This window comes from Cyprinodon tularosa, unplaced genomic scaffold (genome assembly GCF_016077235.1).
Source record: "Cyprinodon tularosa strain WSP-4 unplaced genomic scaffold, ASM1607723v1 ctg631, whole genome shotgun sequence".
Classification (NCBI taxonomy): domain Eukaryota; kingdom Metazoa; phylum Chordata; class Actinopteri; order Cyprinodontiformes; family Cyprinodontidae; genus Cyprinodon; species Cyprinodon tularosa.
Window position 1 is genome coordinate 251,935 of NW_024039376.1, and position 22,416 is coordinate 274,350.

At 39.2% G+C, this 22,416-nt stretch overlaps 2 protein-coding genes across 2 annotated transcripts in view; both read left to right on the forward strand.

Moving 5' to 3' along the window:
- Positions 1 to 870: 870 nt before the first annotated feature.
- LOC119798635 (Fc receptor-like protein 5) overlaps positions 871 to 22,416 on the forward strand; it is a 73,958-nt gene continuing 52,412 nt past the window's right edge. The window contains exon 1 of the mRNA XM_038308189.1: positions 871 to 906. The gene's annotated coding sequence lies outside the window, so the exon portion shown is untranslated. The remainder of the gene's footprint in view (positions 907 to 22,416) is intronic.
- On the forward strand, positions 882 to 5,947 carry LOC119798644 (low affinity immunoglobulin gamma Fc region receptor II-like). Its single transcript, XM_038308201.1, has 6 exons — positions 882 to 906; positions 1,057 to 1,326; positions 1,406 to 1,651; positions 1,743 to 1,895; positions 4,905 to 5,068; positions 5,817 to 5,947. The coding sequence occupies exons 1-6, from the start codon at positions 882 to 884 to the stop codon at positions 5,826 to 5,828; spliced, it is 870 nt and encodes a 289-aa protein (XP_038164129.1). The 3' UTR covers positions 5,829 to 5,947.

A 22,416-nucleotide genomic window follows, 5' to 3' on the forward strand; every position in this document is an offset into this window, starting at 1 on the left:
GGAAGAGGGCGGTCTTTATTTGGGGAGGAGAGACGAGGCAGAAGTCTGAAGGTTCAGTCATTTTACTGAGAGGATGAAGAGGAAAACATCTGAACAACATTTATCCTGTAAGTTCTTTGGTTTATCTTCTTTTCTCTCATATAAACTAGGATTCATGAGACCATAGTCTGGTCCTATATGGCCGACACCCATTTTCCACCTGTAGGGGTAAGTTTAGAGGAATTGTTAGAGCCATAAATAGAAAATATTTAACTTATTTGTATTATGGTTTGCCTTTCATTTTTGTCGTGCTCAGTGAAGGGACTGATATATTTTCAGATCATTTTATTGAGAGGTTTGGTTTTATTTTGAAAGGCTCGCTTTCTGTCGAGCCACATTGTAAAAAACTCTGGACTGACTGTTTAGACACGGAGTAATATAGTTTTTGACCGTGTGAATTGTGTAACAATTGGAAGAAGAAAAAACAGAATTGTATCAATTTTTTATTCATATTTGTATAGATAAATATTTGATGTTAAAAGTAGACAGTTTCAAGCATCCTTTACTGTTAGTGTCTCAGGAATGGCCCAGATACTGGATCTGTTGCCATAACAGGCATGAATGTGTGAATTAAATTTAGATCAGGGTAGATATAATGATTAGACATGAATGCAGTAACTAAAATGGATGTAAGGAGTAGAAATGAAAAGTTTGTCTGTTTGATTTATTGTATCTTTATCAGAACATGTTGGTATGGAAATAAACTAAAAATAAATGCATTGCTTTATTTATTTGTGCTCATTAATTATATTTTCGTTCAACATTAAAAGAAACAATAAGTTTAAACATTGCTGCTTCCTCAGTCTAACCTCAGTGTTTTTCTGTCTGTAGTTTTCTGCTTCATGCTGTGTTTTATAACCAACCAAGGTCAGTGATGATTACTGCTGAAGTCTTTTTAGCAACAGTTATAGATTTAGATTGAATGATAGTTTGGATAAAATATTTGTTTAAAATATTATGATGATAAAATAATAATTTTACTAAGAATCAGCTCAACTGATTGATGCACTTTTCTAGTCCTTCCAGCCTCGACTGTGAGTCCCAGCAGATCTCAGTTCTTTCCTAGAGACTCTGTGTCTCTGAGCTGTGAGGAGAACAACAGCTCTGCTGGATGGACTGTATGGAGGAACACAACCAGAGGAACCAGGACTCAGTGTGGAGATGGATGGGGGAAACCAGCTGGTTCTACCTGTAAGATCAGCTCCTTGCTCACATCAGACAGTGGAGTTTACTGGTGTTCGTCCAGAGAGGGAGCAGCCAGCAGCAGCATCCAGCTCACTGTCACTGGTAAGATCAGACTGTGGAGTTAGTGTTGATGAAGCTGTGTGGAAATGGATGAAATGCTGTAGTTTGTCTCTGTGTTGAGGTGGATCAGTGATCCTGCAGAGTCCTGTCCTCCCTGTGATGGAGGGAGATGACGTCACTCTGAGCTGTCTAACAAAGACCACTCCCTCCAACCTCCCAGCTGCTTTCTATAAAGATGGCTCCCTCATCAGGACTGAGCCGAAAGGTCACATGACCCTCCACCATGTGACCAGCTCTGATCAAGGCCTCTACAGGTGTAACATCAGGGGTCATGGAGAGTCTCCATCCAGCTGGATCTCTGTTGAAGGTCAGGATCACTGATCTTCATCTCTGTGGTGAATTCTTAAATTTTATCATTTATTAACTGGGTTATAGTTTCTGAAATGTTTTTATTTCAGAGAAACCCACCACCTCTGCTCCTACAACCACACCTGCCTCTCTCCATTCTGCCTCATCTTCATCTCTTCCTGCCATCTTGTTGCCTCTTGCATCTCTATGTGTTGCATTTTTACTGGTTCTACTGGCGAAGAGAAATGGTCACAAGTCAAAAGGTTTGAACGAAACTTAAGTTAAGATTATATTATTTACCTAAAGCTGATCATGCTAGATTTAACTTACTGTTGGATGATGATGATGATGATGATGATGAAGGATGTTGGTGTTAATGAGGTCATGTCTGAAAACATCAGACTTGGTAAGTATTTCAGTCTAAAATCATGAACACAAACCTCTACCTGGTTATATTAGTAATAAATGTGCATAAAACTCTTCCTCTAATCAGACATTAAATAATCTAATCCTCATCATCCAGTCCAGATTATTTGCTAACTTGGTATGTAGCCCACGTTGTTTTCAGGACACCACCTAGACAACCAGCAGTTGAATGACGACATGCGGCTAAACATGTCATCACTGGTCAGATCAGGGAGGGGACCAGAGAAAATTACAGAGTCCCACATTGTTATGGCAAACTTACACACCGAAGCAACACTAATTTTAGTGAACTCCGATCGGCGTAACCAGGTGTCATTACCGCCAGTGTTATTGGCGTAACAGCAAAAAATAGTCCAGTAAGCAACATTATCTTGGTGGGCCCCATATGAAGTACAACACGTGATAAAGGTTCAGGATACGGTGACAGTTTCATAAATCGGCTAAAAAGACACAATTATGTAATTCTCAGTAGTATATGATCACACATAACCCGGAAAAATAGTGACAGCGCACCTTTAATGGAAGCATTGGTGACAGCGCACCGCCACATGTTACAGACATCCCAAGTTTCAAAAACTTATTTCAGGGAGATGCTCATCATCCCTTAGCACCCCTCCCACCCCGCTGTAGACAACCAACCCGGAACTTGCCCAATACATACACACTTTAATATATTGTGCTCTAAAATGAGTCTTATCAGGCTCATGGGGCTACCTTGAGCTTCACAGCCCCCCTCCTCACCCACGCTCCCTCCATTAATTTCCTGGTCGCCATCTTTACTCACTGCAGCACCAACGTCCACCTCTCCATCTTCGGTTCTTTGAAAGAACGTGTTTCTTTTGGGAAGTATTTTCCATTCTTCCAGCAGCTCTTTATTTGCTTTTTGTTTTCTGGAATCCGCTTAAGTACCTCTTTTTGGTATCCATAGTCGCTAACACATTTTACATAACGGTTATGGTTTTAATCTGCGCTCTGGATTAACCATAATTCTAAGTCGTAGTGTAAAAAATAAAATACTCAAATACATTTTAATTTGAAACATATTATATGAGTGTATTTTTTACCAACCGTCTAATGAACTATACACAGTTATTAACATAGTAATTAAAAGTACCACTGTCTGCTTTGCTGATGGTGTCGTGTTTAAACAGCATGTGTTGGGGTATAACTACGGTCTGGTGGGGTCATCCACTTCAGTAACAGGTGGGTTTAAGAGCAATTTTTCGCACTATTACATCTGCAAAGATATGTTCTAGTCTACATTTGCATGTGGGGTCTACCAGGTGTCAGTGATGGGGCCCCTAAGAGGTTATGGGCCCAAAGCAACTGCTGTCTCTGCTTACATATATTTACGCTTTAGACCAGCGTGAATAACAATCATACTGTATTTAACCTTATCCTTAGTCAGCAGTTTCAGGTAGGATTGGTTGTTGCGGTTCTGTAACCTGACAACAGCTAGATGCATGTCTCGTTCCGCCTAGCTCGAATCACATACATCTGGGAACCCGCCATAGGAATTGCCTTTACTGAAGGCTGGGCCTTATCAAAACTCCTTGCATATGATTGGATAAGCCACTTGTCTGTCATCTTTATCGACATGCTATTTCAACCACTCACACCGAAGCTAACCCGTGACGCTCTGAGAAAAAAACAAAGACGCAGGAAAAAAACAAAACAGAACAGCCGACATCTTGGATATAGCAACAGTGGAATCAGCGCAATGTCGGTAAATGATCAATGTCGTTTGTGCCATGAAAATGTGCGGATAAAAGGCAACATTGTGCACAGCAGACTTATTTTAAAAAAAGAAGCCAACCAAAAAGGTAAAGACGAACGACGTACAGAACTCGCTTCTCCACTACGTCACATGCAGGACACACCCGCCCTGCGTCCTGATTGGCCAGACCATAAATTCGGTTGGGGAAATCACTTTCAATGAGCGGGTTCCCAGATGTATGTGAGTGGAGCTAGGCGGAGCGAGACATGCATCTGGCTGTTGTCAGGTTAGCGGTTCTGGCCCCCAGCAAAGATCTGACTATGGTCCCTGGTGTCTCTAAAGCCACGTTTCTGACTATGGAGTTGCCGAGTACCAGAGTGGGCTTCTCAGTGGATGCATCACTAAGCTTGATGCACTCACAAACATTGGTTAGAAACATGGACGGGTTGGTGGTGATGAGTGGGCAGAGAACCATGACTACGCTTCCTGTGTACCGTCACCCAGTCACGTGGCTGCTCAGGAACTGTTGGAGGACCACTACGTCTTTAAATAGGAGATGGTTGGAGCGTCTGTGTCTGCAGGCTGTGGTTGTACTGTTTAACAGACTAGCAGCTCTGTGGTCGTCCACTTTCCTTTTTATCATCAAAACGTTTCCACTGACAGGCGACAAAACAACAAAATTAGATTAGAAATCTGAACATGTTTAGAAGCTGCAGCTTTTGTGAATCTATAACTAAATAATACAAAAAACTCAAGTTGGGGGGATGAGAGGGGGTGGCTTCCCCCTTCTTAAAAAAAATCATACAAATCATCACCGTTCATAAATGACCATCCCCCCGTACTTATGCCATCACTTGTGTAACAGTAATGGCAAAAAATATTGCCCTTTCAACATATGGCAGGCTGTGGGCTTACAATTAGCCTGAGCAAAGTGAATAAGATCAAAGAAGTGTTTAAAAAAAGTAGTATAACTTTATCCCAGTTTAATTGATCCAATGATCCAGAAACCTGTAAAGTATTTAACAGAACTGTCTCCATACAATAGTCCAGGTCCAGTTATACCTGATCTCTCTGTTGTTCATCTCTCAGCATTAACAGTGTTTCTGTCATTGTGTTTTTCTTCTGTCAGATGGGATGGAAACCTTCTCTCAGTTCCTCAGGACAGAGTTCAGGGAGGAAGACATCAAGTTCTGGTCGGTCTGTGAATACAGAACCACTGATCCAGGAACAGAGCTGCTGTCCAAAGCCAGATCTATTTCTACAGCCTTGATGGAAGCAGAGGCCTCCAAGCAGGTAGGAGGGGACATGTTCATGTCTGCAGAGCTGCAGAGATCTTCTGCTACCCAACATCCTAAAAAAGAATAGATGGTTTCAATTTAAGTTAGCTTTCCTAGTTTTCATTTTTATTTTTGGTCCAACTATTAGCTTAATTTGAGATGAATAAAATGATTTCCCTGGTCAGTAGAGGAACATTGGTGTGTATTGATGCTCCATGCAGACTGCTGTTCTAAAAACTCTCCTTTATAACTGGAGAGATTCATCACTGAAAGGTTCATGTGACCCAGAGCCCCAATGGCAAACTGAACCCCCTTTAAAATATGTTTGACAGCAAAATAGATCTGAGCCTTATCTTGTCAGACATATTCTATTATCTATTAATCTAGAGGGATGAATGTGGCCTTTAACTGAAAACTCGATTATTTCTCAGTCTGTTGGTCCAAAGTGGTCTCCTATCAGAACCAGAACCCAGAGGGAGACTGGTGCATTTATCTATAGTCCAGTGTTGTCAGTAGCTTTCAGAGCAGCTAAACCTGCAAGTTAATAGTTTGGCGCCCCCTAGTGGCCTAGAGTTACAGAGCAGTGGTTCAATACTGTATATTTTCCAGTTCTTTGCTATCTGGCAAAGTAGAATATTAGATTAGATATATATTTTATAAGCTAAAAGCTCTCATCTTAAATATGTATGATTCTATCTTGCTGTAAAATGATTTCATGCAGCTTTATTACATTTTTTATAGCCAGATTGTTTCTCTTCCACCAGAGCTTCCAGTAGAACCAGACCTCATCTACTCCTCAGTGAGGTAGTCCACCATCTGACCTCTGACCTCCAGCTGCTGCCTTCTGACTGCTTCATCCAACAGATTCATTCCAAAAAAGTAAAAAAAAAAAAAATAATCCAGATCCACTGGATTTTGTTTGCAAGTTTAAAACGTTTCTCTTTCCATCCAGGAAGCTTTTTCTATTTAAAATGTGAGAATTAGCGTTGAGTTTGAGGCTTTATAGAGGACCAAAACAAAAGCCTTGATATGGCTGAGAAAACATGCAAATTGAACCCTTAGGATTGGAGTCATTTGGGATCTTTGTTAGCATGCAGTACCCAATACTGGTCTATGCCTCTGAAAGGGCGGTCATTAGGGGGGATTGTTTGCCTGGCTGAACAGGACAGATGTTCTGGTCGCCTGTATGAGGTTGGGGGTTGCATCAATTGAATTGAAAAAGCTTCCTGGATGGGAATCGAAACTTCCTCAAACTTGGAAACAAAGTCAACTGGATTGTTTTTTTTACTGTTTTGGAACGACTCTGACCTGGATGACTGAGAATCTTCACCAACATATTAATCCAACAACCTGTTTACTTCATCAACTCATTATTAAGTTTGAAATTTCCATATTTAGTTTGTAGAATAAAAGGTTTATTTCACATAGTTTAGTGTCTTCAGTGAATTATTTCTATTGAAAGTATTTTGTCATCTCCACTAACAGACTAATGAGAGCTCCGCTATCAAACCTCCTGTGGGTCTGTGGGTTTCAGAGAGCTGATAGAAAATAACTGATGTGTTCCTGTTTGGTCTTTGCTACCTGATGCACCACTGATCTGTAGAGCAGCAAACAAAGAACAATAAACCACAGACTGAGAAATGCTGCAGTGGAAACTTCCAGAGAAGAACCACAGTGGCTGAAGCTGCTGAAAGGCTCTGACCTCATTAACACTTTAATAAAATCTGTTTTCCTGTTTCTGAAGGTTCATTTGACCAGCATCTGGTCAAATAATATGGTTAAGAGAGAAAAAAAAAACTTTATAAACAGCTGCCCAGACATGTTTTACAATTTCTGCTTAAACAATCAGGCAACTAAAACCTAATCTAAAATTATGCTGATCAACCTAAAAAGAATCCAGTTTTCTCCACATTCAGGTGTGAGAAATGTTTGTCTTTATCTTAAAGAGGCGTTTCAGGAGAGATGGAGATGGGGTCCCACATCTGCCTCAGTTTAGAAACCTGATCTCAGTGTTTTGGTCAGTTTCTCCTCTGCTGTCAGGTTCCCACAATAACATCAGAGAAAACAGTTTCTGAATTAATGTGTTTAATTTGGAGGAATGTGGAGGTTAGATTTCAGATGATAAAACAGTTTCAAGTTGAAGTCTTTTCAGGTAGAAATGAGACTCAAACTGTTAAATGCAGAACCTCCAGTAGGTGGCGCCTCAGTACAACTGAAGACTGTTGGAGAACTGGCTACATTGTTCTAACTATATAATATCCAGATTAATAGATAACATCTAAATGTTGTCATTGCTGGTAAAATCAAGACTCAATGTTTTTATTTGATGAAGCAGGGGAGAAAAAAACTGATCACACATATTAGATAAATAAATAAAGACTTACAATTTCTACAAACCAATAACAAAATACATCGTGTCATGAACCGAGGACAGATGGACCCAGTATTCAAGGAGAGACAGTCAGTAGGAAAGTTCAAACGTTTATTAAATAAAACAAAAACTGAAGTGGAGCTGAGGCTCTCAGACACTGCAGGGAAGAAACACAGGTAAGTGACCACAATCAATTGACTGAAGATGATGTTCTCAGTGAGTCAGTTACCTGGTTTAGCAGTTCAGTCCATACCCCTTGAGGGGTGCAATCCAGCCGATGGGCTGACAGCTGACGCAGCTCGCGTCACCCAGAGTGTCCCCAGTGCTGCAGCTCCGGAGGAGTTGGGGGAAGCCGATCCTGATCAGGGACGCAGATAAGGCAGGAACAGACAGAACAGGTTGCAGATCAGGCAGGAACAGAACAGGTAGCAGGATCCAGGCTTCCAGGCTTTCACAGAGCTCCGGGACAGGAGGGTTCAGAGTCTGACTGGGACCAGAAGCATGACCAGGTGGTCACACACAGGAGCAGACAGGATCAGGTGCAGACAGGTAGGCTCAGTGGAAGAGGGTAGCCGAGACAGGACGTGGAACCGGAACTTGAAGCAGGACTTTAAACTGGTCTCTTTCCTGGAGCCAGGCTTACTGGATAAAAACTGAACCTCCCCCCCATATTGAGCCAAAAACCCAGAGGACTCCGCGGGGGAGGAACAGTGGACGATCAGGAGACGAGACAAACACAAAAACCCTTTTTCCACTGGCTGCTAGGATCCAGGACATGATCCATGAACTAAAACTGGAACTGAAACGACAGACTGACAGAAAGACAAGTAATGATCTGGCACTGAATGGTCAGGCTGAACTGAATATAAACCAGAGGAAACAGGTGAGAGGAATAAATTATAACTGAGGCAGGGAAGGAAGAGGGCAGGTGAGAGGAATTACTAATTAGGGAGGAGCAAACAGGCCAGATCATGACAACATTGTATAATAAACTAGATCCTTTGTCAATGTATTGTGTGTAAAATCTCACTAAATCCTACCTTTAATAATAATGTTGAATTGAAAATACAAACTGTCAACTGTTTTATTGAAAACATTCAATAAAAGATGGTTCATCTGTATTAAAACAGTCATAGAGATAGAGATTGAAACTGCTGTAGAGGAAGTCCATGAAAGATCTTCTAAACATAAATTTTTGTTTTCTATCATTTCAATTAGATAAAGTATTTCACATCTTTGGAATGTTTTATTTGATTTTAATCAAATAAACCTGAGAGGAGAGGAGGAAAGCAAACAGATGCTCTTCAGTCTTAAGAGCTAAATCAGTTTCAACTTGTTCAAGTCTTCATGTCTTTGTGGTAAAATGTTCAGAGTCTCCTTCTGGTTACAAAGACAAACTCAGACATGTTTTAGAGCAAAGGAATGTTCCCTGAGATATTTTCCTTCTTCCTGTGTGAAGGCAGCGGGTTGGTGTAGAGGTCATGGATGTTCTGATGGAGGAGGTGAACACAAAACAGGTTCCTCATCAGATTCTATTCAAACACCTTTTAGAAACATTTACTCAGCCTTTGGGTGAAAAAAGTATTAAACTATTAACTCCAGTTAAATAAATCCATGGATTTCACTCAGTCGACACTTAATTAACTTTGCAAAGTAAAAGGGGACCAAAACATTTAAACAGTCCCTGTTATGATCTAGACAGTATTTGCCTCTTACTAGTTTAAATGTAACTTGATCAATTGAATAAATAATATTTAATGATGGTTAAAACAAGTTGTTCTCATTTAAAAGACACAGAGTTAGTCTTGTTGAAGACTCCAAACACTTTAGATCTAAATCACAACTTAACACTAAATAGCAAATATACCAAAAAATGATGCAGTAACACCAGAAAATGTCATTTAATACTTACACTGAGCCTTTTCACTTTTGTTAAATATGATTTTTAAAAAGCTAAAAGCAGATATGCTGCAGAACAAAATCATTTCAGTCAGATAAGCAGAGCTTTGAGCATCATCAGCCCAAACTCTGCATCAAGTCCTCATTCCAGAAAAAAGGTATCATGGTTTCAATTCTGCCAAAAAAAAAATCAATGCATCCTGCTGTGATCTTCTGAGTTTTACTGTCAGAGCTCCATAGATTGGTGATTTGTCAGAATTCAACTATGTTTCTCTGACCTGCAGTGCTTAGGATGTCTGAGGCTGGAAACTCTGGTTTACAAGATCAGTCCATGCCAAGAGAACAAGGAAGGATCCAACCATTAGGATGCCAACAAATGCGGCGGGTGCTGCCAAAGTGCTGCATCCATGAAGAACAAGCAGGAGTCCGGAGACAGGTCAGGCATACAGATCATAACAGGAAAGGTCAGGCACAGACGTCCAGGAGTATGAAGCCAGGTCAGGCAAGGACACTGTCAAGGAACGCTATGGACAGCGGAAACATGCAAGAGGAGGAGAGTTTTTTTGTCGGAGGTCGTGGATGAGTCTCCTCTGTCATACATTTTTGATTTAGAGGAGGAAAGCGGGGACAAAGATGTTGTGGAAGAGGACGCCAGGGCAACAGAAGCTTGGTTTGGTGTAGAAGGCTTCCAGCCGTACATGTTTGAGCCCTTGCCTCGCAACGCTGCCAGTTCTGTTAGCTCTACGCCTGCCGAAGACACAGACGTCCATCCCCGTGAACACTGGGACGCAACTCAATGGGAAAGGAAAGGATTCTTATTTTAAAGGTTGCGTATATTAGCTGCAGCATATGAATCAAGGTGCTACCACTGAAACCATTTGATTGACAGATGATCGTTGATATCTGATTGGGCAAATTTTGGTGTTCAGGTTAACATATTACTAAGTGGCCTACATAAAATAACGGGAAACAGTACACAGATTTTAAGACAATATTTTTTTTTTTAAACAGAAATTTTCTAACTTATGGGACAATATGGTCTGATAAAGAGTAAATTTTTATACATGTTTAAGAAAGTATGATTTTACATTTAAATATGACTTCCCTGTGACTTTAAGCCAGGCATCAGTGCCAAGATTTTGACAAATCCAACTCAAAGCAGCCATATGTTAAAACGATCTGAAAAGCATGTCTGTGTCTGCTTTTTGGACTGTTTAAGATGAAGAAATTTATGAAGTATTGTGCCATTCAGCTTACCAGAAGATTATTAATGTATCAAATAACTAGAACTTGGAATTAGTTAATTAATAGGTCATTCAAATCAAGGGTACAGCTAGTTATTTATTGGCATGAGATATCTCCCGTTTTAGCTACAGTGGTTAGCACGTAGCCACAACTTGTAGCAGCGCTTCCCGTCTCACAGCCGGTCACGGTCTGGCGGCTTCTTCGGCAAACAACAATCGGGGCCCCCGTTGTTTGGCAGTGAGACTCTGTCTCTGCTGCAGCAGGATTTGGGATACACTGCGTTAAACTCGGTTTCAAGCGCAAGAAGGATAAAAACACTGCGTTCAGCTCCTTCTGAATCGCAGGACAAAAGGCAGTCTGACTCGGTCCAGCGAGCGCAGATTTCTCCTAAGGGGTTTGGTTGCTACGTAGCATAGCCTTCAGCTGGGAAGGCTTCTGTCTAGCGTCGCAGAGCCCTCGGCAAAATAGGATTCCAATATGTGAAGCTAGGGTTTTTAAAACCCCCGCCGAAAGGGTGTGTTTTCAGAGCAGTGTACTTCTGGCAACATCAGCGAGGATAGATTGCAAAAAAAGAAACGTATCTTCTGCCCCAATGCGTGAAAATCTTTTTACTTGTATTAACAGAGCTTTCAAATCAACCAACTGAAGGACACTGAGTTTGGGAAATATTAGAAAAAGTCACAGTTATGTTTGTTGAATTAATGGCAATTATGTTGCAGGCTCTGGTTTAGTAGATGCTGTAATTTTATTGTCTTTACCAGAGATCTAATCTGCAAACAAAGAATGGAGCAGGTGAAGCAGGGAAAACTAGGGAGTGTTTTGGAAATCTGCCACGGTGTGGGTGGAGTCCAAACTAGGTTAAAAGGTGTGGATAGACTGAACAAGAGTCAGAGCAGCAGGAAACATGGAACACAACTCTTAGTCCTTCTGTAGAGAATACGTTTACCAGCGGATCACCATTAAACTTTACAGGTAAGTTTAATTTAATGTGTGTCTGAAATGGGATTTTAACCTGATTATGAAAGAAAACTGTATAATATTTTACAAAATGCTTCATGTCAGAGAGAAAAGTCATTGAGGGTCTAAATCCCAAAACATGAACACAGAAATCAATTTTGTTTTGGAATATTGTCATATTGGTTTGCTGCAAAAAGACAAATGAAAAAAAAAAAAAAAACACTAAAGAGGATATAGTTTTGACATAATCCTGGACTTTAGTCATTCAGTGGAACTAACTCATGGAGTCTTGTTCTCATTGTTTGTTTTTTGTAGGCCACAATATTATGGAGCCTTATGCATAATACCATGAGAAAAGCAATAAATGCACTTATTTGTTGCTTAATTGGATCCCTCTGTACTGATCACATATTTGCATCATTTCCTTAAGCTGAAATTTTAAAATATTAGAGAAAAACACCAGTGGAACAGAAGCAGGTGTTATTTTACAGCACAGTCCTGCACACAACAGTGCATCAGGTCATCATTTATACCTGGCTGTTAACATTTTATTTAAATTGCTAAACAAAGACAAAACAGAATCTCTTCATAGTTTATCCAACGCCTAAAATAAAACTCCAGACTATCGTATCTATCAGGCTGGTGTTGTGAGAGTTTACCAGAAGATTATAAATATAATAAATAACTACAACTGGAAGTTATAGTTCATTAATAGGTCATTCAACTAATTAATTATCTTCAGTTGAATGATTATAATTGTAATTTGCTTACTGAACAGGGTTTTTTGCCTCTTCACTAAAAAGGTTGGACTCCTGAATCTGGCTGTTAAAAATCTAGTTGTCTTTCACCAATTTAGTAATTAAGGCTATGGCCATCAGCAGAGTTACTAATCACCAACCAAATAAATGTGTCTCTGTTCATTCGGATGCAACTGAAAGAAGAGTGAATTCAGCCTGAGTGATAAATCGTTCACTGTGTAAAATAAACACAAAAGACCACAACTTAAAATACACTATTACCTTTATTAGCTACAATCAAACTGTATTATACCTACTGACTATGCAGGTACTAAACACTACTAAAAAATAAGCAAAAATAATCAAATAAAGGGTGGAGAGGGGTTTAAGAATCTTTTCAAGGTCTGAAGGATGTTCAAAGTTTAAAGGAAAAGTCTGGTCAGCAAGGAATGGTCATTGGATAATTATCTATACCTAAAAGTAATATGTTAGTTCACCCAAGCAGAGCACTTATTAATCATCAGATGGAAAGTAGGAGGAAGGATAATGTTGCTGTTTTGGTTCGGTGGAGTGAAGGCCTTCGTCTCAGTCCGGTTTTCTGCAGACCCGTCTTCAGTCCATTCCGTCCGTCCAACAGCAGCTCAAAAAGATTTGGATCAATCAGATGCAATAATAAGAGGTGACTTTGCAAGGGTGTTAATTTTAGGTTTATAACTCACGCTAGCCAAGCCTCCCTTTCAGCCTCCAAGCAACAGCTGTTTGTCTCAGGCAGTCGCAGGTCTGGCGGCTTCTATCGGCTCCTTTTGCAAACAGCGATAAGACAGGGGGCTTTCTGTATGGAAAATTTTGATCAGTAGATAACCAAGAAACTTTACAGGTGAGTTTAATAATTGTCTGAAATAGTATTTTTAAGCTGAGTACTAAATTAAAAAAAGCTTCATATTTGAAATAAGAGTCATTAGGACATCTAAATATTTATATTTTAGACTTTAGATCCTGAAATAGGAAACCAGAAGTCATTTTTGTTGTAGAATATCATCAGGTTTGCACTGCTGGAAATGAAAAAAAGCCCCTCTAAAGAGGATATAGATTTAAAATAATCCTGGACTGTAGTCATAGAGTGGGATTTTTTCAAAAGCAAAACTTAATTATGGAGCTTTTGTTACTCTTTTTTTTTTTTTTTATTAGATGAGGAATTACTTGCATTTTGTTGTAAATAATTTCATGAAGCAAATTATTTGCAACATTTCTGCATAGAGTTTAGGGGTTTGACTGATTTGGGCATTTTCGCAGTTTACAAATAAGACAATAAAAAGTTCTTTATCAGAATTTTAAAGGTAAGAGCACATCTAGTCATCCATACTTGTGCACATGAGTAATGTCAACAAATATCTGAGAAAGCCATTTAGAAACCAGGAATGATATGTTAGGGAAAAATGTTAAATAAAACCAGTGACACTTTGAAACCATCTGGACAACTTAATGAATGAATTTAAAGTGACTGTAATAAGTCAAATTAATGGTTGCTGTGGCGACAAAATCGACTGTTTGTGTTGATAAACGTTGATAAATCTTAATTTCTATGTGTTTTAAAATAGGGGGACCGTCTGCTGCTTTCGTTTATCGCCTCAGTTAAAATAATAGGTTTTAATTACTCATCTGAGGGCAATTTGCTTCTGGAAATTACTTCCGCTTTATGTGACGCTACCATAGACGTCATATGGCTTGTTTACGGGTGGTCGTGGCGACGGCAGCACTGTCATCAGATCATAGAGAAATAGGGCGAATAAAAGTATATATTATACTAATTTTAAGCGGAATATCTTGCATCTGAAGCTTTCATTGAGATTAGTAGTTGGAATAAAAAAAAATTATTTAATCTATTAATATTTGAGTTGGAGGACAGAAACCACTGGATCAGCCCTAGATGCAGATAGCGGTACTCTGACTTTCGAGTTCCCCTTGAACGCATCAATAAGGAAATCGAAACTTGAGAACATGGCTTCATCGAATGCACCGTTACTCTTATGGACTTTGCTCTTTGTCTCCATCTTTACGATTTCTGGTAAGTTTTTACCCGGTAGTTAAACTGGGCTGAGTTTGTTATTTATTAACAGAAACCGATCTGAGCCGTGTTTCTATTCTATGTGGATGAGTTAGACGGATGGACGCAGGGACGTCCGTATTAAAAAATATAACACTAATCATATATAAAAGAAGTAAACTGAGAGCTGAGGTTCAACATCAAACCCATAAAATCTCCACACATAAACATGAACTCCCGATGTTCCGTTATTCATACAGTGACTTGATGCCCACACCCAGCGCTGCAACACGGTCTTAAGCTTTGTTTACAATTTAAAAACTAAGAATCGGCTCTTAATTCAATCCAAATGAATCCCATATGTCACCATAGATGGAACATCAAGTCCTCCCTATCAGCAACATCTCAGACTGCTTCCAAATAGAGCAAATCTATCAGAGTCATTCAGCCAAGGCGGAAGTACATACCCATAAACGCTGCCGCCTGTTTATTGCCTTAATGCGAACAGTGATTGGCAGGTAGAGGCGAGGGTTTCCGGCCTAAACATCTGTTAAAAACCGCTACATCGTCCAACAACTCGCCCAATTAATTAATTTATTGTAATATTTACTGTGTGAACATGAACAAACCTCAGTACAACTTTATTCAACACATCCAACACAATCCAGCAAAACCTGCCCAGAGTTGTTCTCCATAAATAACTAAACCAGCAACCAGTGACGTCAGATCCACTGAGTGTCATGTGACTCATTACATACCAGATATATTCATAACCACGTGAACTCAGGCCCGCCGACAGGGGGGAGACAAAGGAGTCAATTGTCCCAGGTCCAAGACAGAGGGGGGCCAGAATGTAAACTCTGATCATTAAGAGTACAGGCAGATCAACATATAATGGTTTGACCGGCAGGCTGCAACTTTTGAAGTTTGTTTCGCTGCAAACTAGGAATTGCAGGTTTTCAGAAGTCTGGCGCACAGAAAATAAGAAAAAAACTGAGGATGACACCAAAGACTTGAGTGATTTTATGAGTGAATGTTAAAAATAAACTGAGGATGAGTCAGGAACTGGTCCAGGAATGGAATTGCAGAAGAATGATACCCATTCAGGGCCTGGTAAGAAGCAATATGTTTATCAGTGGGATTTTAAAATACAGCATCCGCTAGCCAGTGTAAGGGAGAAAACACCTTGTCTTTTACAAAAATACTACAAAAGAGCAGAAAGCAGAGAGATGGCAGATGTCCAGGTGCAGTCTGAGAGACAGAGTGGAGCAGGAGAGCCAGCTGAGGCGGGGAGCTTGGTCGACAGAGAAGGAGGACTTCTCCCATTGCAGCTTTGGGGGGCGGGGCAGGGGGAGCGTGCGTTTGATGGGGAGACAGAGAGAGCCAACCCTCCAAATAACAGACAGTGCAGGTGGAGGGGCTTGCAGCTTTATTTAAAAACCGAGGAACAACTGCAATGGACAACTACGACGATAGGTTAATCTGTCTTTTTACCAGCTCCATTAACAGAACCTGTTCCTCTTCAATATCTAGCAACTCTATATCCATCTCTGTGACTGTGATATCTTCCAGATGTGCCATTGTTGTTTTAGAAAATAAACACTCCTGCCCCTGCCGCCAAAGTTCTTGTGACCGTCTGCCAAAGTTCTCGCGAGTTCTTGAATAGGCTCCCCCTTTCGCTTTAGTTGGAAACTGCTGTGGTGCCCTAGAAATTCCAGACTGACGGTGCAGAAGCATACCAGCAAAACTGGTTTGAGACCAGACCTAAGCGACATTTGATGCGTGCGGTTGCAGAAGTCTAATCTGCCCCTTAGTAACCGATACTTCTCTCAGCAACCATTCAAAATGCTTTTTATAAATGCAGAGTTGTATAATATATAATAATTCAGCCTAATAAAATGTTAGTATGTTATGTTAGTATGTTAATGTTAGTAAAATAGTTCTCCCTCGCTCTGACCAGTTTCTGTCAATTGGAAAATTAGATCTCTGAGATCTTTGATATTTCAGGTGTCAAACAGAAGCTGCTATAGACCAAAGAAGCCTGGCAGAATTGGGACATAAGCCAATCAGAAAGAGAGTAGAGCGGGTCCGCAAAGTAGACATCCGCAAGTCTGAGGCCAGCCTGAGGTGCGTCTGTGTTCAGTCATTTTGACTTTTGAAGAACATAAGAAACTGGCTACAGATCGCATGAATGAGAGTAGTCGTGGTTTAACGTTTTCCTTGGATCAGCCAACAAGTTAAGTTCAGTGGAGTGAACATCCCTCAGTAATACACTGGAAAAAATAGAAATCTAGATAAGTCATTTTTTCTTATAATAAGTGCATTTGTTCTTGGATTTTGCCAGTGGATCAAGACAATTTACACTTAAAATAAGAAAACACAATTGGTTTGTCTTATTTCGAGTGCATATTATCTAATTATCTTATTTTAAGAGTAAAAACACTCATTCCATTGGCAAATCATCTCATTTACCTACTCAAATTAAGGATTAATACACTTAATTTAAGATATTTTTACTTATTTCTAGATCGTTTTTCCAGTGTACCCAATGACCTCTTTAAACCCGGGAACTTTGAGTGGCACTGGGAATGGCTCACATACACGAGTCTACCTGTGTCAAAGGACTTGGCAAGCGACCCTTGTTAAAATCGCCTTGGCTTTGATCGGCATGTCGTGGGAACACCAGGGCCTGGTTAACCCACTAAATTACGTGATACCATTGAACGCTACATAAAGACATTAACACACCGTGTCAGTTGCTTCTTATCTAACAAGCTGAAAAGACTCTGTTTACATTCTATAAACATGGAGCAGCTCTGGGGAGAAGGATTCAGTCAGATAAAAGATTGAAACAATAAAGCTCACTGATTGTGCCCTGACTTGCTTACATAATGCTCTCCATTGTTTACTTCCCTAATTTCCATCGCACTGGTGACATCATCAATGCTAACCCAGTGGGGGTCAGTGCCCACTCAGCTTACCAGCAGGGGGTGAGATTCGGCTTTTCAGTTAAAATTGAATGCAGTGCAGCCACACTGAATTTATCATATGGAGTTCCTCAGGGTTCTTTCTTGGGCCCCCTTCTTTTTATTCCTATCTGTTGTTTATGTTTCTGCTTTTGGCAGCACTTGTGCAGAGGTAAAACCCACTCTTTTTTTTTAAATGCTCTCTGTATCATGGAACAAAGCAAAATAATACATTCAAGGGAGGGTAAAATAATGTATTGTATTTACATGTTCATGGGAAATAGAAGAGGAACCGACACTACGCATATAAAACTATAAAAGTTGCATGCACAACAATAAATGTTGTGCATCTGGGCTGTCGTTACTCTGTGTAGCCCATTTGTTGTATTTTATCTTGGGCTGAAACAGTTAATCATATTACTAGTGATTGATCGATTATTGAAATAATCATCAACTAATTCAGTAATTGATGAATCGCTAACTGGAGTAGAGAGACTGTAAAACATGCCTTTAGCTGACTGAGCGACCCACTTAGAGCAGTAATAATATCAAAATTTTGCATTTTAGATTAAAATTGGTTTCTTCTGTCAGTATTGGATATCTGTGTTTCCCATAATCATTTAATGTTACTATTACAGAAGTGCGTTTTTAATATTAAAGGATTAAATGTAGCACAACCTTTTATCATCATCCTATATTGCTCACTGTCTGACTGTTAAAATAGCGCCTTATGTCTATTTTCGTTCTTTAGTGGCATCAACACTAAGAATGAGCCTAAGTTTATTCAAATATAAAATCACTTTGAACAATTATTAAAGACAATATAACACTATCTTATCTGTAATGTAACAGTATCCAAAATAAGGAGCCAGATTGAAGCATTTCACTAGACACTAATGTTTGTACTAATTTACCAATGGACTGTGTGGAAATCTATATTAAATAAAATCAATGTAAATATTGTTCCTCTGTTTGTGATTGTCTTTATCCTATTTCTAGAACTAGAAATAGTCAATTAAATGTCAGTATTAATATGTGGAACCCTAATTATGCTTTCTAACCAAAAATAGCAGATGTTTAGGCGTCATCTGGTTGTTATACTCTATAAAAGTAATAAAACCTGCTATTTATACCTGAACTGCCACAAGCATCGTCAAAAAATGACCAAGTGTTGTAAAATGAAACACTCAGATTTTCTTTTTTCAGTTGGATGTGGCTAAGAATCAGAAATAGCTTACAGTCTTTGGTTGTTAATTTTTCCAGCAATCTTCAGAACTCCCATCTGACTCAGAATATTTAGTTTTATAAAAGAGAAAAAAAAGTTTTTTTATTGATAAAATTTATTATTCTTCAGAATTAAATATTATATTGAGATGTTCCACAAATCCAAACTCTCTCCTGTTTCTTTACAGAATTGCAACAAGCAGCTTTCTCCTGTTTTAGTGCAGATAATATTTTATTATATGGCAACAGTTTCATAGCCCAATATTAATTGTAGCATCTGCGGTATTCCAGCGTGAATAAAATTGTAATTTTGCGCTTCAATAACGCAGAAATGCATAATAGAAAACAGCCAATCAGGAAGAGAGAAGCAGAACTTAAGGCAGAACAACCAATGAGAGTGAAGTTAAACAGCACAGTTACTGACTTTAAGGGACAGGAAAGAGCGGGTATAACAGCACTGTGTCTGAGTTCCTGCCTGGTGCAGAACAGCAGCAGCTACCAGGCAGAGGAGCTGCAACAGGAAAAGAAGTGACTGCTGCAACAAGGCTGGATTGTAAATTATAAACATGTTGTTCACTTAGAATGACAAGTAGATCGGTCCAGAATTTTGGTAGGGACATGTCCGTATGCAAACCTACGCCCATGAGTATTTACCAAAGGACAAGGTTGTTGTCGGCCTCGCAGGGAGCCAGTGGAGTTAAAGTGATGTAGATGATGTAATGATGCAAGCTGCTCTTTTCTACTTGCAGTTTATGGAGGGTTTTCTGGAGGAAAGGGAGGGAGGAAAGTAGACATTTTAAAGTCCAGTGAGTGGAATATGTACAAGTTCACCTAGAATGTGAAGGAATAACTTGATCAATGCTGCAAAAATAATCATCACTAGACTCACACAGGAAACACAGACGACTGCCAGTTTTATAAAAAGAAGTGCAAACTAACAACTACAGCTCTGCATTTAAATAAAAGTAGAAGCCTTAAAGGATCATATCTTAGACAGGTTTTACCAGGAAATTACTGGATCCATATTTTTTGGAAATGCCAGGAAAAGGGAAAAACAAAAAAGAAATAACAAAGTCAAATAAAGAAGGAAGGCCATCTTCTCTGTGATTTAAATGACAGTAAATCTGAAACCAACCAACTTCATCTCTATTTTCCAAATCCATCTAGCATTTCTCAGTGTTGGGTCCAAGTTAACTGACCAGTGTCCTTTCTTTGTCCACCGCAGAGATCTGTGTCCTCTCTTTGATATATGGTGGTCGATCTGATGCTGTAGTGAAAGCATAGATCTGTAACTGATCTGTTCTTTGTTATTTTCTCTCCTGCAGATCAGAAGAACATCACAGCTACAGTTGGAGACACTGTCACTCTACCATGTAGAGCTGAGAAGGGGAAACCTGTCTCAATTTTAGAGTGGAGCAGAACTGATCTGGGGGATGAATTTGTTCTTTTTTATAAAGATAAACAGATTGATCGAGAAAGCCAGCATCCATCTTATAAGAACCGTGTGGATCTACTGGACGAACAGCTGAAGGATGGAAATGTTTCTTTGATTCTGAAGAACGTGACGACTAATGATAATGGAACATATAAATGTGGAGTTCTGTATAAAGGAAGTCGTCAGATAACGCCTATCAGCAGCATCTATCTGAACGTCCGTCTCCAAGGTGAGTCTGTCTGTCTCTGCATCACAGCTTTCAGCAGCTTCCTGGTTGTTAATGACAGAGAATCAGATCTCAGCTCATTCATCTTTCTCTGCAGGAGACGAGGACACAGAGAAGAAGGATGGAGGGAACAAGGACACATCCATAGGACTCATTGTTGGTCTGATCATTCTGGGTCTCCTTGTTGCTGCTGGTGTTTTATTTCTAATCTATAGAAACAAACCAGTTTGCTTAAAGAAGAAGAATCCAGATCATCCGGCTGCAGTATAGATACAAACTAAATGCCTTAGGTCTATAACGTCATTTGCATCCTATTTATTGCAGCTTTTCTATTCTATAAAATAACTGTTAAATATTTACCTCCTCCTGATTAATGTAAAGCATGGAAGGTCTGTTACCTGCTGCTGTTCTGCTTTGACAGATGCAGTGTTTTATTAATGACTTTCTGCTATATTCAATGAAAATAATGATGAGGATGATGACATAGCTTTTCTTGAACAATGAGTTGGAGTGAAAAGGAATGGATTTAAATGTAACAATGATACATTTAATCCTTTTTGGCCTTTTTCAGACCCTTTAGTTTGGAGACCAGACGTAACACAGTTTAGAGCTGGTAATAAAATCTGCCCTCAGTGATCAGATCCCAGTTATCTGCCTTAAATGGACATAAAGTCATAAACCTTTTTAAAGCCTTAAATTATCTTTCAGATCATCTAATTATTCCAGTCGTATTACTCAGCAGGACATTGATCCAACAAATGCAAAGATTTTAAATACAGTGAATTTAGTCAGTCATGTTCTGACATCTGAGTAAAATATCTGTTTTTATACTGAGGGGATTTAATCTGTAATAGTTTTAGAAAATGTCTGTTCAGTGATTGTTTTAGCTTAGCTGCACTGATTCTTGGTAGCCCTGTTTACTACTCATGTATTTCTTCAATATGTCCAAAGATAGAGAGCTCTAAGCTGCCCATCCAATCTACAGGCTGCCTCTGATGGTGTTCTGGGTAAAATGATCATTAATGTTTGTCTTTCTGTGGCTCTGGGGACATGATCGGATCCCTAAGGACACTTTAGGCTCAGGTGTGATTTGAAGTATTACAGAGAAATATGAAGTACATTCAGAATTAACATTTGATGAAGTATTTTGTTTTTTTGTTTTTTCTACTTTAGTTTCATGTTTATTTAGGCAAAGCAGTATTTTTTTATATCATATTTTCTTTACCATTTCTAGGTAATGCTCTTGTGACATAAAGTTGTATGTGACTGTGTTTTGAATGACGCTGGAATTGGAAAAATAAATCCGTTCTTTGCCCATGAGCTTGGTGAAGGATCCAAAGAGAATCTTTTGGAGTGTCTTGATTTATTCTAGGAGAATCTACCACCAGCCTCCCGAACAGAGAGGAAGAACACTCCTCTCAGTATTTATTTGACTTTGATCCATGAGTGACTGCAGCTGACAGGAAACCAGCTGGGATTGGAGCCTCATCATTTGTTGCTCATCAGGAACAACTTTTAGAGAAGGAGAAAAATAACAGGTTTTATTTTATTGTAGTTGGAACAAGGCTGAGAACCACAGCTTTGAAGCAAAGTCAGGATTACTTCTCTGAGTGACCTTTGATTTTTCAATCATAACACAGCCTCTGTAGACAGGAATGAGAGTTTTTCTCTAGTGGCAGATTTATGGCCTCTGAGGAGAGTTAATGTAAACTTACAAACTCGCCAGTCCAATAAAAATGACCAGACATTGCCAGAAGGTTTTTCTGGAAACAAAACCCTTAGACATAAAAACAACAAAAGATTTATTATGAAAATTAAAAAGCTGTGTCAGTTGTTGAAAGGTTTAATGAAATAAACAGTATAATTTTTAATATAGTTAACCTGTGGAAGGGTTGTAATGTATCATCATCTTGTTTATTAGAATTGATCAGTTCAACAGGATAATTCAAGTAGATAAGTTTTCTATCATAAATTTCAACAGCAGAAATTTAAATGCAAACTTTAACAACATCAAAGGCTGTCTGAACCAGTTTAAACAGCCATTAAGCATCATAGCCATTTCTAAAACATGGATCACTCATGAGGAAGGAGTTGATTTAGAGCTGGAGGGTTATGACATCAATTACATCCATAGAGAAGGGAAAGCTGGGGGAGAAGTAGCTGCGTATGTTGACAAAAACTTAAAGTATAAAATAGTAGAAAACATGACCAGAGTGACTAAAGATGCATTTGAGTGTTTAACATTTGAAATATTTATGGG

Bases quoted from the DNA above. Each gene is read 5' to 3' on its own strand.
- LOC119798644 (XM_038308201.1), top strand. From the start codon at position 882: ATGCTGTGTTTTATAACCAACCAAG. The intron at 1,327-1,405 runs GTAAGATCAGAC...CTCTGTGTTGAG, and splicing joins CATCCAGCTCACTGTCACTG to GTGGATCAGTGATCCTGCAG. The intron at 1,896-4,904 runs GTTTGAACGAAA...TTCTTCTGTCAG, and splicing joins AAATGGTCACAAGTCAAAAG to ATGGGATGGAAACCTTCTCT.